Source organism: Sciurus vulgaris (genome assembly GCF_902686455.1).
Source record: "Sciurus vulgaris genome assembly, chromosome: 14".
Taxonomy (NCBI): Eukaryota; Metazoa; Chordata; class Mammalia; order Rodentia; family Sciuridae; genus Sciurus; species Sciurus vulgaris.
Window position 1 is genome coordinate 69,458,051 of NC_136475.1, and position 17,900 is coordinate 69,475,950.

The 17,900-nt window shown below is 40.4% G+C and overlaps 1 protein-coding gene across 6 annotated transcripts in view; it reads right to left on the reverse strand.

Moving 5' to 3' along the window:
- CRIM1 (cysteine rich transmembrane BMP regulator 1) overlaps window positions 1-17,900 on the reverse strand; it is a 186,810-nt gene that overhangs the window by 53,074 nt on the left and 115,836 nt on the right. For all 6 annotated transcript variants that reach the window (XM_079109590.1, XM_079109593.1, XM_079109591.1 and 3 more), the window contains 2 exons: window positions 17,714-17,896; window positions 15,276-15,473 (listed from right to left, as the gene is read on the reverse strand). In XM_079109590.1, the coding sequence (XP_078965716.1) occupies window positions 15,276-15,473; window positions 17,714-17,896 (381 nt within the window). The remainder of the gene's footprint in view (window positions 1-15,275; window positions 15,474-17,713; window positions 17,897-17,900) is intronic.

The following is a 17,900-nucleotide window of genomic DNA, read 5'->3' on the forward strand; positions in this document are numbered from 1 at the left end:
CATCCAGGAAGTGTTGGTGAAACCCATGAAATGTGCATTCTGCTTGTCTCAAAGTTAAAGTGTCCTGGAACTTGTTTGTCAAGAATAGTTATTCTTCTATATTTTTTCTCTAATGTATGCAACAGTACTTTGCATATGGAAAATATCTGATGGATCTTGGCCTTAAGGCCAGAAGGCTCTCATTGATCCTACACTTCCCCATAAAACTACATTATATGGGGTATGGTACTGAAATTATGTGTCAGCGAGTACATGCCTTTCTGGAAGGGTGATGGTGACCTCTGTCCTCAGCAAGACTGAACAGTTCAGCAGAGCAGAGGTCCTGCTGACTTCTGGAGACCCTGCTGTATTACCTGTTGCTTGGGGCAAAGAAAACTGTCCCCTATAAACTGGCTGGGTAGAGATATATCGTCAAACATCTTTCAAAGGAGAGAAATGGCTTAGGATCTCCTCAATTTGGAGAATGAGGAAATGCTCATACAAAGGGGTGGGGTGGGGTTTCTGGGGAAAAAAAAACAAAAAAAAAAACAAAAAAAAAACCAATGATGTGGTGCTCACAGGATCATCTCGTCTGTATTAAATCAGCTGAGGAATTAAAGAAATACCTTAATGTCCTCCAAAGGAAGAAGGCTTGAAACAGCAGGAATTCAGTGTCTTTGGCTACAACTATTTCTAAAGGGAACCCTGGAACAGCTTCTTTGTGGAGAAGAATTCTAGAAATAGTTTCTGAGCCTAGAAGCAATAAAGAACAAAAATGGGTGTTTGTTATGTGTGCAACCAGTTTGCTGTTTCCTACTTTGCAGCTGAGTGGGAACCACTGTTCTCTTCGACCTATTGTTTTCTTGAATCACTTTTAAAGACTCTTTCAGCACCACAGACTGTTCAGAAGAGTTACTTTCATATGAACACTTGGGACTGTGTCAGGAGTGCAGATGGGATGTCACCAATTTTTATCCCAGGTCCTAGAGGACAATTTTCTGGAAGGAACCCTCTTAGAAGATGCAGGAACCCTGACATACTGGTCCTTCATTTTGCACGTATCCTCAAAAGTCTAGCAAACCCCTTATCAGAATTTTTTTTTTTTCAAAAAATATAGTTTTTAAGAATTAGAGAACCTCAAAGTTTCTGAACAACATTGTCGTCTTTTAGACTGATATTCAAATACTTCCTAGGAGCAATTTTTATCTATTCAATTGGGAAATTAAATCACTATGATCATAATGAATTTGATCAAGAATATAAAATTAAAACAAAATTCATGATTCTAACTCTAAGGCTGCAGCAACGGGTCATAAAATAACATTTGATTATGTTATCACATAACTTATAATTGTGGTAAGAAAATCTAAATGCTCTATTTTCTTGCTTTTCTTGTTATTTTAGAGAATTCTCAAAAAAGTGACAGGGGAACTAGGAAATTAAAACTCAAATTCCACTTTTTAAGATACTGATTTAGTTTTAAAAGTCTTATCATCACATTACAGACAGTCCGAGGACTGGAAGAAAAACAACAAAAAAGAATGTATTTTGATGGTCAGGTGTATTAAAATGGGCAATGATGTGTTAATTTGCTTCTGAAACTGTATAGTCACTGGTTTTATATTTCAGGTATAGGTAGCTTAAACAAAAATATTAACAGATTTTTTGAATCTCTTACTCTACTGAACTTCTGGTTTTGAATGAATCCATACAAGGTCCTTCTTGCTACCTTGATTACTAGGAGCTGGCTATCTTTCATATATAATACTAATTCTCTCCATTGAGAAACGAGAAGTACTCTTTCTGATTAGCAACTCTGGTAAGGCTGCAGCCAATCAGCAGCTCCTGAGTATGGGTGGGTGATTCTGGAAATGTACAATCGCAGATGGCATACAGGGCCAACCTTCTTAGGTTAGCTGCTTAATTACCCTGTCAGGGTAATTAACTGATTCCAGGTTTTGAAAGTCTCCATGAGTGTCACCTCCAGGTGCTGAGCTCTGGGTGAGTGACAGGGCTGGAGGGTCTGGCTGTGGGTAGCAGCTGTCTAGTGGCACCCTTGACTGCTATGCATCCCCATTCACACACATGCTGTCTTTCTGGAAAAAAAATCTCAGTATAGATACATTTCTAAAACAAGTACTTTCTGAGAATGGATACATTCTTACACGTCTTTTATAAGTGAAAGAAATTTTAAGTAGGAGCAATAAGATAAATGAAACTAATTCCTACATGTCTCTCACTTCTCTCAGTATTTCTCCTTTTGGACTTTAATAATGCTTTGCATATTTCACATAGCTCTTCTCTCTCAATTCATAAGTCTGCCTACTTGTGAGAGACAAAAATGAACAATTATACTCTCTTTTCAGAATTAATTCAGGCACTCTCTTTCCTAAGTTGTGTTTTTCTTCTGGCTGGACTTGGTTAAGCCATGTGAATAACCAATGAGTGGGAAAATTCCAAAGCTTCACTCACTTTATATGGCAGTTCAATGGCTAAAAATATTAGGTCTCCTATAGCCCCACCAGTTAATGGTAGCCTGTCCAGGGCCATAAAACTGGAGATAAGGCTGGCCAAGACAGAAAAAAAAAAGAGATAGCTTATCTGTTTTACTGTATCTTCATATGTCATTCTGTTACCACAGTTGCTTTTCAAATGTGACCCATAACTAGGCAGAATACCATTCCAATAAATCACCTAGTTGTCAACATAACTGGAGCCTGGGAAGAGAAGCACAGTCAAGATCAAATTTACCCAAATGAAGCAGAGGGAAAACTACTGATGCAAACAACAAGAAAAGAGCTTAGGATACAAAATTCCCTAATCTGGAAGTGGGAATTTCCATGGGGTATAAATGTGTACTTTAGAAAATCTCATTAAGCCATGGAAAAAAAATCTACAGTGGGGAGTTTTCAAATTCTTTTGACCACTGCAGATTTAGTTATCCTTTTTCCCTTTGTATATATTTCTCATGACAACACCTACATCCTTGTAATTTCTGCAGTACTTATCTCAGAGCACTTTCTTTGTTTTATTTTAAAATGAATGGTACAAAAATGTTCCCAAGATTTGTATTATTTTGTGGTCAGATAGAGAAACGACAATGTATTTATTTTAGACCTATTTATTAGCTTTGTATGCTTTTTCCAAGGAATCTTGGCTATTGAACATATTTTTCTTCCTTTACCAATCTCACATTTAATAGGAAAAGGCAGTAGTATGATTATGAGATTATTATTAAATGACCACAAAAGACAAATTAAAAAAAATTTGTAGAATGGGCTATCTTTTTCCAGTAATTCGGTGTGAGCAGCTCACAAACTAGCACTGGAGTCTAAGAATAACCTAGACTTTATATTTGTCTTATATTTTAATCTCATATTCTTTTTTTTAATTATTCATTTTCAAAGGGAATATATCTTGGTACCCTTTAGGTGAAAATATAACACCACAAACTTGTGAGCACGTTGTGTATATGCACAATTCTAATGGCTAAATTCACAGGGGCAGAGTTTGGGTAATCTCAAGTCAACCCTTTGGGAAATGGCTGAAAACTAGGGAGGAAAGGTCCCCATTTTAGGGACAATGCCTCATTCACCATTTACAACTTCAGCACTTAGTACAGCACTTGGCCTACTACTGCTTAATGAATGAAGAGAGGAAAAAAAAAGACATCTAAGCACCTACAGTCAGGGCACATCATTTAGCAGAGAAGGGATCAATATTGTCCCCAAAATGCTGAATCTCTGATTTCTCACTTTTGGAGGACTGGACAGATAGTGTCATCGTGCCTCATCCCTGTGGCAGTCCCCTCTACTTAGTAAGATATGCAATGAATGAGCTCCCCCTGAAGCAGCAAGCTAGATCTGAGGGCTGCTGTGAACTTGACACACTTGTAATAGTGCAAATGGAATGAAAACCTCCCAAATCAAAGCAGTTCAAAGTGAGATACTCGGGGAAACCACCCAGGTTCTGGCGATGGGCTAAAATATGATCTCCATCTTGGGCTTAAGAAGGCACAGAAAGTACATTCTCAGAGGCCTTCCGTCAACATTCTTATCTTAAGTCTGATACCCCAAATTTCAGTTCTTTAAAGGATTCACTTCTGGGATCATCCCTCTCCCAAATGAGGAAAAAAAAAAAAAAAAAAAAAAATGTGGCTAAAATAGTCCTGAAAATAAATAGCTGGGCGCTTACCCAACTTAGAACTCATCTTGTACTAGGTGATGGGTACTTTTGACTGCTCAGCAAAGCCACTGCATGACTGCCTGCACAGGATGGCAGGTGTCACGGGAGACAAGGGAAGAGGCCAGTCCAGAACGTGTAAGTGTTGCTGATGGAATCCCACAGACTGGCACAGGATGGGGGCTGAGGAGCTCAGTGATTTTACTCTGTGGGGACCTGAGAGGCCATCATCAGGACCCAGGGCATGGACTTTGTGAACAAGCCTTGCAGAAAACAATCCTGAGAGGAGAGAGGGAGCCAGAGAGAGCAGGCCAGGGCTCTAGGACTGAGTGATGTTCCTGGGTGGGGAACTTGTTCCACGGACAAGTGGAAGCAGGAAATAAAGCTAACTGTCCCGGAGGTCAAACAATAAAGGTCAAAAAGGAAAAGAACTGGGAGTCAATGCCTAGGCCAGAGGGCAGAGCAACAGTAACTGGGCCTCAATCATGAGAATGGACCCAGGAGCAAGAATGGCATTTGAATTTGAACCATGACAAGGACTTCACATTCATCATCTTATTTTCTTATTCTCTCTCTTCTGGAGTTGAGGGTCTTAAGAGAAGCAATGCTAAAGGGAGACAGAAAGCTTGGCTTGGGTCCCTGCTCTCTCATCATCTGACATACCACCATGAACCTCTCCCAGCTTCTAGGAAAATGCAAATGTTCCTTATTCCCACCTCACGATAGTCCTGTAAGGCTCACGTTAGGTTGAAAAGAGGAGACAAACTCTAAGGGTTACACGAATGACTCGGTGCTGAAATGATGGTTGTAATGACAACCTTGCCTGCTCAGAGCTAGAACCAGTCTCAGATAAAAGCTACCTAATGAAATACGAGCCCTTTCATGGGTCTCAAATGTTCAGCTGATACACGGTGTGACAATCGCCTCAGCATTCTGAACCCTATCCTTTGTAACTTAAGCATCATTTTCTATCTCCACTGAAAATGCGAAAGGCATCTGGGATGTGGGTGGGTCTATGGTGTCATTTTCATATGGTCTGGTAAGCTTTGGAGCATGTTAGTGACCAGTCACTGGCGCCTTTCACCTTTGCTGAGTAGCAGTCTGAGATCATTGTTCCACATTTTGACTGTGCCTATGGTAACTCCAAGAGCACAGTCATCTCGTAGTCATCAGCTTATCTAATGTGAGCTGAAACAATGACTGTGTGCCTGGCTGACTGCGTCCTTCCTTTCTCATGACAGGGGCCTTGCTGGATCTTTAGGGACAAGGGCAAACTCATCACAGTTTCATTTACACTATTTTGGTATCTTTGCCAGCAGTCCTGCCATTCTCAAGTTAAAAGAAGGTAGAGAAGAACCATGTCTAAAAGTTATCTTTGATCAGCACATCAGTTTCAGTAGGACTGTGATCTCAAACTTGTGTCAACAGCAAGAGAGAGTTCAACCAGTATTTTCTCAGCACTGGGTGTGTTTTACTCAAAGAATAATGTTCTCATTATCTGTCCCCCAAGCATGGGGGCTCCCTGACACAAGAGAATTTGTATGGCACAGAATCTCTATGGAATCTTTTTAAAAACTTGGTTCACAGAAAGGATGACAGATTCATCGTTTTGAAAAGCTTGGATCTTGCTGATCCCTCTCAATACCCAATGCCTCAGGCCATCCCAAACTGACAGCTTATTATCTCTGAACATATTTTAGCTTTGCTAACAAATCGGGACTCCCTGAACTGTTTTAAAAGTGAGCCAATATGCAAGGCAAGAGCTGTCCAATTAAGGTGAAAAAGAACATGGTCTTTGCCTTCCCACTGACAGCCACACTGAGGGTGGCTCCATCACACCAGACCCAGGAGCAGGGGCACAGACGAAGCAAATATACAAACAAGCATATACAAAAAGGCCCACCTGATTCCACAATAGAGAAAAGGCAGTCCATTTTTACCTGGAAAGAAAGGTTTCTTAAAGTACTCAGGTTCTTGTAAGTAGAAAAAAATGACCAGCAGTGGGAGATGAGATTGGCATACAGAATGCACATTGCAAGGTCTGGTCCTGGGCTGTGGGTGGCATACAAACTCAGCTCAAGGTTTGCTCCAACAGCCAATGTGAAAAACAAACCCACAGTGCTACATGACTCTCTGGGTCCACAGTGACCAAATCTCAAACACTTTAGAATTTTCTTGGGGCCTTTTCATCATGCTTTACTCTGGTGCAAAACAGAAGCTGGAGTTTTGATTTCTGATTGACAGCTAGCTTTTCAGTGGCCTGGATACCTGAACTGGGCTGTTTTAAACATACCTGATACATTTAGTTAATTTTTCAGATGCAAAAGTAAAATCCACTTGATGTGTAAGCAGGTATCCTTATGGTAAATAAAAACTGAGTTGACCTGCTAATAACTTAAATTCAAAAAAGTGTACATCCAAAGGCACTATGTCCATTACATCTGACAAATTTCAAAAATGTGTTATTTAGGACTGCACATCCCCTATCACATTTAGGTCAAACTGATGGTTTGTGGACAGGGATTTGGCATTGCTGGATCCCCTGTAATAGACTTCCCCATCTGCACCCTGGGACGGACAGAATGAGCATCTGAGAGTCTCAGGCTAAGAGGCAGATGCAAGGGAATGACATTTTTGCTGCCACCTCAGCAGCCACAGATGATGGGGACACCCACAGCAGCAAAGGACATCCTTTAGGAGACATTGTTTTACCTTCAATTGTTCCTTTTTTTTAGATTAATATAACAGCAGACCTTTTATACACTTGTGTAACATTTTATTTTCAATGACCAGATACAGCAGAGAGAAAAGTTCTAACAGGGTCTTTAACAATGACACACTGGGACTGTGTACTATCTCCAATGCTAATGCTCATGTCCTAAGCAATGTGAAGTCATTTTGCTTTTAAAAGATACATTTAAGATTATGCCGCAAAACTGTTTAAAATGGTATAATCAGAAGCAGAATTAGAGAAAATATTAAAAATAAATTATATTGAGTCATTAACACCTATTTAAAAGAGCAATTTCAATAGGCAAATTATTTTTATCTAAATTACTTGAAAATGTGTTTGAATTGAACACTGACAATTTCACAAAAATATACAATGAACACCATGATGTATACCTTTAGCCTCTGTAAGTCACAAAAATACTACATAGTAGGTGAACTGGTATTTTTTTTTTTAAATAAACACACCAGGAGTTATGCTTACAAGTAAGTGTTACTGATAAAAGTACTCACTTTTGGAGGCTATATGCTTGTGTCCCCAAATGCTGGTCATATTAAAATTCTATCTGAAACTTGTCTGCAGATTTGCTTTCAAAGCAAATGACTATGTCATAGATGACATTTTACTGTCACAGCTTGTTTACTCTCACAAATCTCACCCTGGTAGATCACCCACCCTTTCCACCAGACTTAGACATGAATGACTTTGGTTATTTCCCAGAATCTAATAAACCTTCAAAGTCAGAGGTTTACAAAGCTGAGGATACTCCAAAAGGATTGCTGTGAGCTCCAATGTCAGTTTCAAAAGAGAAGCACCAAAAATATTCTGAGTGACTGCTTTCCTGGAACAAAGATATAGTTTTCCCATAAAACCATTTTGAAAGGACACTTCACTTGAACACGTAAATCTTGGTATGTTTAAAAATAACCTTATTATATAGTCAGAAATTGCAGTATTGCTGAGAACGAACGTGCTTCATAGGAAAAGTACTGAGAGAAATCCATTCCTAAGAACTGAGGCAAACAGAGGAAGGAGATGAAGATGGGGATGTTAAAATAAGATGGTCAAGTATAACCATAGTTAGGTAAAGCAGAATTTCTCTTTAAAGTTGGAAACTATGATTACCAGTTAAAAGGTTAAATCCTATTTGGCTGACAAAAGCTAATTCTTCTACTTATCAATGGCTATACCCTAAGGAAGATGGGATCTTTCTTTTTAAAACTTGCAAGCCTTTTCTGAAGGGCCTGTCTCTTAATAAACTTCATTAACTTCTGTTTGGTTGCCTAAGACTTGTCTCTTATCCAAAAAAGTTTAACACAGTCTCAAAAGAGATTGTGTTTATTTAAGCTTGTTGGAAAAACATTCCTATCATTTCAAGAATGACTAAATATTTTTCATTCACATAGTTAGCATTCCAGACCATGTTTTCCTGCCTCTGTTGATTAGATGAAAATTAGCAGGCCCAAGTCTGATCTATTAGATGCAATTATCATCTTAGTAGGGAAATCACGAGAGTCCCAGCCCTTTTAGGTATGGGAAGGGGACAGAAGGAGAAATAAGGGGAACCTGCACACTACTACATCATGGTAATGCCTCACAAACTGCTGAACTCTGCTATCTCAGAGGCAGGGGTCTTTCCACCATGTGCTCAGAATCAGCTCTGAACAATCTGAACGGTTAAGGTATCAAGCACTAATCATCTGTAAGGTCAATAAACCTTCATTATTTATTTGTAAAACTTTGGTCGGTATGCCAGTCCCTCCCCCTCAAAAAAAAAAAAAAAAAAAAAATCAAACACTAAGTATAGGCATTACTGACAAAGACTTGGGGAACCAGCAGCAAAACTTCCGGCTCTAATCAAGAACAAGCACCTCTTCCCCACTAACCTGCTTCTGCAACATTTATTTTCACATCTGTTTAGGTGTTAATGTAAGTAGTGGATCTAACAACCAATGGAAGATGCTCGTGGAAAACACATCTTTCTGTAAAGCTATGAAAACCCTCAAATCTTAAAAATGATAATTTAAGATCAGAGGGGAAAGTCTTTTTCATCCACTTCATGTACATTCAAATGTTATTTTACATATCTAAATTTACATTTTTAAATGGTAAGAGAACAAGTACGAATACTACAGAATTCATCATTGAAAAATTTCTGATATTTAGTTGAAAGACCTAGGTTAACACATGGTCATCTGCCATGCGTTTGGTACCCAACATATGACCTTATTTGGACAAGCAGAAAACAGACTGTTATATTTTAATTTCCATTTATGGAACTGGTTTCCAGAACATTTAGAGTTAAAGGATGAAACAGCATGCCTGACAATCTTTAGGATATTACGAATATTTTATTATTCTTGGCTTACTAATAATAGCACAGTAATATGGCCCTAAAACACTACCACCCATAAACTGAGTTTTGAACCTTGTTATGTACCAGAATGTTAATAACATGTGACCTGTGGCATCTTTGACTTCACCGCCTCTCTGGGGTCAGCCAAACTATGCTTGACTCCTTGCCACAGAAGCAGTAGCTTAATCGTCTGAGATACTGTTCAGTGAGGAAGCATTATGGGTAGGGCTGGAAAAATTTTTTCCTTGTTTCAAGGAATTCCACCCAGATATGTGCCTGGTACAGACTTTTCTGGCAACCCAGAGGAAATCTCCCTTGAAGCACAGCTTGGTTCAAACTATATCATCAACATTCACAAAAGAATACAGTGCTCTTACACAGGTAGGATCTATAATGAAGAAGACTGTGTACTTGACAGCTCACGGACCTCCAGTCTTTATTTTTTAGAGTGCTGCAGGCAATTTCTTGAGTGAGATGATGTTGAAGTGGCTTACTAAATCCACATAGGTTAAGACACGCCTACCACCTGATCTTTAATACTGTCCCACATAGGACCAGGATTCTCCTCTAAGTAAGGAATCCCAGGAGCCAGGTGGTGGTTGTGGGGGATAGTTGATTTTTTTCTGGCTCAATCACATTCCATCCTAAATCCAGAAAATTAGAATCCATGCATAGTGAACCTCTTATTCCTCCACTCCAAGTTGATTAAGTCCAGGTGAACAGAATTATTAGGCCTGCCTGAAACTCAGCTCTGTATCTGATGATAATTCTTCAAATAACACTGCTTTATGTTACTATGAATGAGTTTTAAAAATAGTGAAATAGAATAATATGATAAACATCTTCACATGCCCATCACTCAGCTTTGAAAATCTATAAAGAACTTTGACTTTCTGGGACAGAAAATTGATTTTACTTTGATTTCAGAGAAACAAAAGCAGTATAAAGGAAACTACCCATTCACCCAACTACAAGCATGGAATTTATTTACTGGCAACTTGAGTATCATTTTTAATTCTACCTTTTAAAATATTACCTATATTGTTCTTAGTTCTTGAAAAGTGACACTCTGGTTGGTTCCCAAATTCCTAAAAATCATCAAAATCATTAACTCCTCCATACAGGAGGTTCTGCACACAACCCAGACTGAAGAACATGCAGGTCACAGAGGCCACCTGGGTGGGGTCCAGACAGCCCAAGATGAGACAGATCAGGTCTTAAGACTGGTAAGTCATGATGAAATGCTTATCTCCTGCATCAGGTGTCAAACTACACTGGCTCCACACCTGTCCACGTCTCCTTATTTTTTCTTACTGAGCAATCATGAATATGTCACATACTCTCATAGACATATTTCCCTCCCTAACACTTTATTTTACCTTCTAAAGCAACAAGATTTTTAATGGAAATGGTATCCTGTCCCTGGCGTCCCTCTGACATTAAGAATCACCTTAGGCAACATTTATACGTGATAGCACAGGGGTTGGGGCAGGGGGAGATAGCAGATTATTTTAAATACCTAACCATATTAAAAAAAAAAAAAAGAACCAAAATTCTTGACAGCGTAAGTAACTGAAGTAACAATGCAGCGGCAGCTACGTATGCACAAGGCATGTCTTAAAAACATTCAATATTAAACATGACAGGGAGTATCAGCCTTGGAGAGACCAGGGAAACACCACTGAAACCCTGATTCTGGACTTCAGAGGCTGAACTGGGAAAGAACAACTGCAGATTACATGCCAGTCATGGGAGGCCCTGGTGGCTGCCACTGGTATGGAGCTAAGGGCTGAGTGTACATCAGCAGTTGATATGAAGCCGATCAGTCCAAGTTGCCTGGAGATACGTGGGCACACTGCGTGTCAAACATGCACTATCCTCTGCTTTCTGTTCTCAAAATGTGCTTTCAAATACAAGCAGCCTAACTTTATTTTCTTCAACTGATTAGGGGTTCAAATGGTTGTTAGCTTCTGGGGCTCTGCTTAAGGTAGCCCTATATCAGGGTCCATCTCAGTCAAGGAGGAGATCTGCAGGAAGGGGCCAGCTAGGACTTCCTACTCCACTCTTTCTCTCCTTCCCTCATTCTTTTATTCATGAAAAATTTTTTGAGCATCTGCTCACACATAGATGCCATCCTAAGAATTCAAAAGATTATGGCAAACTCCTTGATCACTGGGAACCAAGGATTCAATTTGGAGTGTAGTGCCCTGTTTGTTCAGAGGAAGTACACATGCAGGGTCCAGAGTCTGGGCTCCAGGACACACTGCTGCCAGTTCTGAGCTGTGTGACCTAGAGCAGGTCCCATGATCTCTGAAGTGGGTGTTCTGCTGTGGTAAGTTGGGATGACAGTAGCTACTCTGGAGGGAGCTTGCAGGGATCAGATGAGCTGATGCTCTTCAAATACTCAGGCCTGGCACACAGGAAGTGTGTAAGGGAAAGTTAGCTGTCATTAAGGGTTACAAATAAAATGATTAAATGGTGCTGGAGGCAAATAAAGATTTTGCTTTTCCCTCCCGATTCTGGATTTTAGTTTTTAAAAAAGGTTATATCTTCCATGTATATACTTAAATCACAAACTTTACATGCTTTTCCATCTTTTTCCACCCCAACTCTTTATAAGAGTCTAAAAATAAAAAGAATGAAACTGATAAATAAGAGAAGATATAGAGAAAAGTCAGCAAAGCAAAATATGGGAACACCATCAATTACAGACTGATAGACTGGAATGGCTTATCTGTGTACCTGAACTGGGTGTTGACAGTAACTTGCTAAGACTTCATCATAAGAGTAGTTAAGTGCCAACTTAAAAAGCACTTAGGTACTTGTGAATCAAGTTAGCTGTCAAGTAACAACCCTGTCTCTAAGGGCCACCAGGTTCATGTCCCTAGTCCTCTGGGAGTAACCAGGCACATTATGCTGTCACTTGGAAGGTATGCATCTCCAATAAAAAAACCAAACCCACAACAAGCTTCTTCCTCCCTGAAGGGGTTAACATGCCATATGTGGCGATGAAGTAACTTATTTAGAAGGAATCTAAAGCCACAATCCTTGTGTGGGTCCTTCAGACCATGACTGTGTACTCTGCAATGCAGCTAAGAGGGGAAGGGCTTGTTAGGCAACTGTGTGCAGAGGAATTTACTGGGTGTCTAAACTGTGTCAAAAGCAGTGCTTCTGGTTTTCTGCAAATGATTGTGGCTGACTGCTTATTTATTACACATTAACACCTGTTTTCTCATTTCATTACAATCCTTTTGCTATTCTGAAATTTAGAATTTAAATTTAATTTCATTTGAAATTATAAGTGAAGTATGCTATTCAATGCTCCTGAACGCTGAGAAATTTTCAAATTGTTCCATAAACCTCCTTGGACGCTATACAATAAGACCTATTCACCTTGTATTATTTTCTAAGTTTGTTATCATGAGTAATAAACTTTCATAGCCTCTTAAGGGGTGCACTGTTTTTTTAATTCCATACCAAAGATTCTTTCTGTCCCTATTACATCTTAAAATGAGAGTTAATGGAGAGCAAATACAATCTTACCTGAAACTCACTGTCCAACTACAGTACAAATAAAAAAAAAAAAAAATACACTGAAGATAAATCGGTTCTCTGAGAACTAGAAAATGGAATCTTCTGGGAGGTTTGATGAAAAGAGGTAAGTGCCAGAGCACAGAAGAGAGAAGAAAGGGGACCCTCAGACTCTTAGAGTTGGAATGACAAAGACGCTGGGTTCTGCGGAGGTGAAGAGGGCTGCCAGGAAGTGAGACTGGAGAAGCGCAGCCAGCGAGGCTCTCAGGCATCCTTTCCCTGAGGTCTGCCGAGGAGTGGGGAGAGGGCAGGCAGGTGATCACACCCAAATCACCTGGAGTGGCTTTCAAACTGCAAAGGATTTCCTCCCCTGCCACTCCACAATACTCCCTCCCTCACACAGAGCCAAAGGCCAGAGAGGAGGAGAGGCTAATAAGGAGAACTGGAAACAGGCGGCATGAGTAAGCTGGGATGACATCTGGGGGCAGGGAAGCCACATAAAAACAGCTGCAGCTGACAGGATTTCACCCCATCCCAGGTATGCCACACACTGGCCGCTTAGGGAAAATTAAATCTTAGGGAAATGGGATAAGAGGACTTCCTTCAGCAGTGTCATGATGGCAAAGCCAAACTGGGGACAAATGTCAAGCACCTTATCCCACCGTCCTCCAGGACGTTCTTTACCTTCTGGTCTAATGTAAAACTTAGCCTAAATATGTTCTTTGAAGTTAAAGTTGTCTCTTATTTGATGTTTGCTTTTTTTGGACTATAGGAGGTGCTTCATTAATTTCTTGAAATTAGTGGCTCACCCAAACTATGACTCTTTTCTCAAACGGAGAAGAATTAGATTGCAAGTCTATGCAGATGCTGCAAGGCATAAACACTAACAAGATTGAACTCACTCCCCAGACAAACATCTACTTGGGATAACAAGAAGTCAATTTTCTATGTAGCATACGCATTTCTATTCATGAATAGCTTCTCTTCTCCACTCACACAGATATGCAAATGGAAGAAAAAGAGTACAAAAGGATCTGCCTTCCCTTCCTTTTGTAGGAAAGGGCAAAATAACCCTTTATTTTCAATAAGTTTTTAAAATCTTACTTTGAACTTATGAAGTAAGCCACATGAGATTAAAAAGCTGGTGTTGAATGGATTATGTAGCTTTGCTTTTAATTTTTCCTTTGGTTTCACCCACATTGGTACTTAAATATTTCGGGTTGACAACAGACTCTCCCTTAACCTTAGGGACATACATGCCCACCTTTATCTGCATTGCAAAGCACTCTTCCTGTAAAGCCAACTACACAACCATTACACATATTTCTACACTCTCCCTTTTTTCCAGCACTGAAACACTTGTGGGTTGGGGGGAGTGTATGTGAGAAAGGAGGGTCAATTTCTAGAAAGGCATCATCTGGAAGCTATAAAGCCTTGGAGCGTGGCAGCTGCGTTCTGAGTACAGTAATGGTGAGGGCTCTGGTGATGTCAATAGGACTAGAATCCTCCAGCTTGAATTTTTATATGATTTTTTTTAAAGTCGATAATGAATCTAACCCCTCAAAGGGTTAATGAAGCTAGTCGGCAAATTTTAAAAGCCTGAATTTACTAAAATTTAGGCAAAAGCAAAAAAAGACTTTTTGATATTGAAAAGACATTAGTTGACTTTCTGGAAAAACCCGTTTGTTTCTTCGTATCTATTTTAGAAAGTTCTACAAGAATCCGTCCTTAACCTGGATTAAATTTTGGACACACATTAATTTATTTTACTATGAAAATATGTTTCTCAATGACAGATAACCTCAACTGGGTCTATCACTATAAATATCTGATCTGTTGTCTGTTCTAACAGACACGGACAGAAGATTAAGACTGACATGAGTAATATGGAAAGAATCTTCAAGGTGGAGGAAATGGGCTGGAAGAGTAACTGGGATGGAAAAATTAGACCAGGATACCTCAGTTTCTCTCCACTGAACAGAAGAGATGAATGCAGGTAGCCATTAGTGGAAGGGCAAAGCCACAGTCGTCATGGTTTTAGAAGGAGGAAGGATGCTCAGAGTCAGTGAATGCAAACTGCCTGTGATGATTTGGTCCTTTTCTTCTAGCTGTCAGGACTCTTGGGTTTAGGGAGGCAGCACAAGTTGAACCTGTTACTCATGAATCATGGATCCTGATTTCCAATTTTATTTCCCTGTGTTGACAGTGGATGTTAATTAGGTTTACAACAAACTGAATTAAAACCTATATACCCTCATGCTATAATGTATTCATGTCAGTATACATGCAATGATAAAGAAGACCACACTACTCTCATTATAAATTTGCAACATTTTCCTCCAAAGATGAATCAGGGCCGTATAATAAACTGATCTGTAACTAGTGACAGCAGACATTATGACTGCGGAAATAAAAAAAAACAAACAAGAACATACTGGCAGAAGCTTCTCCAACAGGAGACGTTTGCCAGACACTCATGAGAACTACAAGGCTTACCTTCGCACACGGGGCAGCACTCCCCAGGCACTTTCACAGGGTGCATGCAGCTCTGCCCACAGGCGGTGGCCACGCAGTGGGGCTCTCCATTGATGCACTGGCAGAATGTGCAGTCGTCTTCCCGCCACCGGTCTCCATGGGCACGGATCTGGCCATTGGCATAGCAGCCGGCGGGATTGTTAAAAGGATACACTGGATCTAAATTGAAACAGGAGTTCAGAGTAAGACTGGGCACAATCTAAATCTTATCTGTACCTGTACTTACAGATCTTTTTTTTTTTTTTTTCCAGATTTTATTCATCACTGGTTTCTGCTCCAACTGTGATTAACAGAAGCTGGGGTTACATGAGAGATCACCAGGGTTACATGCAAAGGCAGCTGTCACACCAAATGTACATCTTCTCATCCTGACACTGCAGTCGGGGAGGAGGAGATGTGACCTAACAGCCGATGTGCAAAGTTGTCACTCTGTAGAGTTGGGAAGTTTTCTGAATAGAGCTGTGAGTTGGTAATTAGAAAACATGGATCTATTCTAGGCTCTGACTTTATCGCACCTCGATTTTACCACCTCTAAAGTGGAAAGGATTCTGCTCCATTGGAATTATCATGATGCTGTTACTTCTGGGACTGACTGACTCGATTCCCACGGCGCCTGCAGACCTATGTAGCAACAGGAAGGAGCAGTTCTCGGGTCCCTGCTCAGCCTTGGGCATGATGGGCTGGTTCAGACATGCCTTAGGTCTGGTGCTCAGAGAAACACTGAACTTCAGGCAATTTTTCTCCTCAGAATCTGGGAAGTTAAACAGCAGCTACGGTTGGGGGATGGAAATAGCCAAGACTACTATTTAAAAAAAAAATCTCTGAAGCGATTGATAAGAATATAAATACTGCATACAAATCCAAGTATCCCTATAATGAGAGCAATTATAGATAATTACTCCATCTTTTAATTCTCAGAAATACATAAAAACTAGCTTCAACAAACAAGTACTGCTGTGCAGGGAAGACAGTCCAGACGGTTTAGAGTTTGGTCTTTATGCTAAGGAGTTCAGAGGGCATTACAAGAAAGTTAGAAGGGCAAAATTTAAAATAATGTAGTCACAACTTTAGAAAGGCAGTCTGCCAGCTGGAAGTGGCCAATAGACCTGAGCTAGATAAGACTTTCTAAATTCCTTTATAAAAAATATTACAGTGCATACCTCATTTCTACTTTAAGCCTGGATCTGAATTCCAGGAAGTGAGACATAACCAGATCCATGCCCGGACAACTCGCTATGATTATTACTTGGAGGTTCAGATCTATGTTTTTACACCATCAACCAATGCATAGTTTCAGATGCTATTACAAACTAGGGACAGCTACAGAACAGATTGATTGGGAAGGTTAAAAGTTTGATGTGATTTTTTTAAAAAAATTCCCTACAATAATATTTAAAAAGTAAACTACTCTTCTCCTGTGTTGGTGAAAATGACTTCTTTCAAGGGAAAGGACTCCATGTCAGGAACGTATCATACTTTAAACATTTCAGGTCTTCAGTATGATGCAGCAAACACACACGACATTAGAAGGAAAGGCTTTTAGTATAACAGAAAAAAGGCAAAGAACCTGAATTGGCACTGGGCCCTCCCACTTGGTATGCAGATATTAGGCAAAGACCAACACAGGTGACTGTGGATTGAAGATCTGGGACCTAGTCAGGACAAGGCCCACATGACCTGCCTTTCTGGAGAAATAGCACTGTCTGGTGAGAAGAATATGGGAGGCCCATTCAGGCCTGGCTTCTCCGTGAACTCAGGACAGAGACTGCTTTTCTGAACTTCGGTTTCCTAGTGCTTAAAATGGGTGGGTGGTAGTAGATGGTCTTTGGAGGTACCATTCAGAAATGTTCTGTATAACTATAGAATGAAAAGGCAGAGCCTGCTGCTGGAACATGGGAATAGTACGTCCTGGAGAAGAGGGGACTACAGATATAACAGGTCGACAAAGAGTCAAACCTGATGCCTAGGAACACTCCTGACACGTGGCCAGATACACAGTCAGGCTTTGACTGCCGGGGAAAGGACTGTCCTGTTCTAGCCCAGCATTCCAAGGAGAGCAGGGGGTGAATTCCAATGTCAGAGTGAAGACAAAGGTTTGTCCCAGGACTTGCTGAGGCACTGACAGAACTGTAGGAAAGGCACAGAAAGCAACTTCCAGAAGTCTCAAGTTGACCTGTGCCTACAGGCCACTCTTCACACCCAAGGTGAAGCATCTCTCAGGGAAGTACTTCTGCTCTCTGCCTGGTATTATCAACATTCTAAAAGACAGATGGTGACATCATTAAAAAGGAACTTCAACATCCCTCTCCTTTTTGATGAGGCTGGATTCAGTCGACCGTGACCTTAGAGCTCTGGACCACGTATTCTCCTGTCGACCTTCAGCGGGCACTTTTTCTCACCTTCACACACGGGGCAGCATTCTCCTTCAGGCACATAGTATCTCTCACAGTTCAGCTCCCCACACTGGGCAGTGAAGCAGATGGAAACACCCCCTTGGCATCGGCAGAATCGACAGTTGTCCATTCGAAACATGTCCCCATCATAGTACTCCACGTTGTTGAAGACACACGCTGGCTTTGTTTCTGA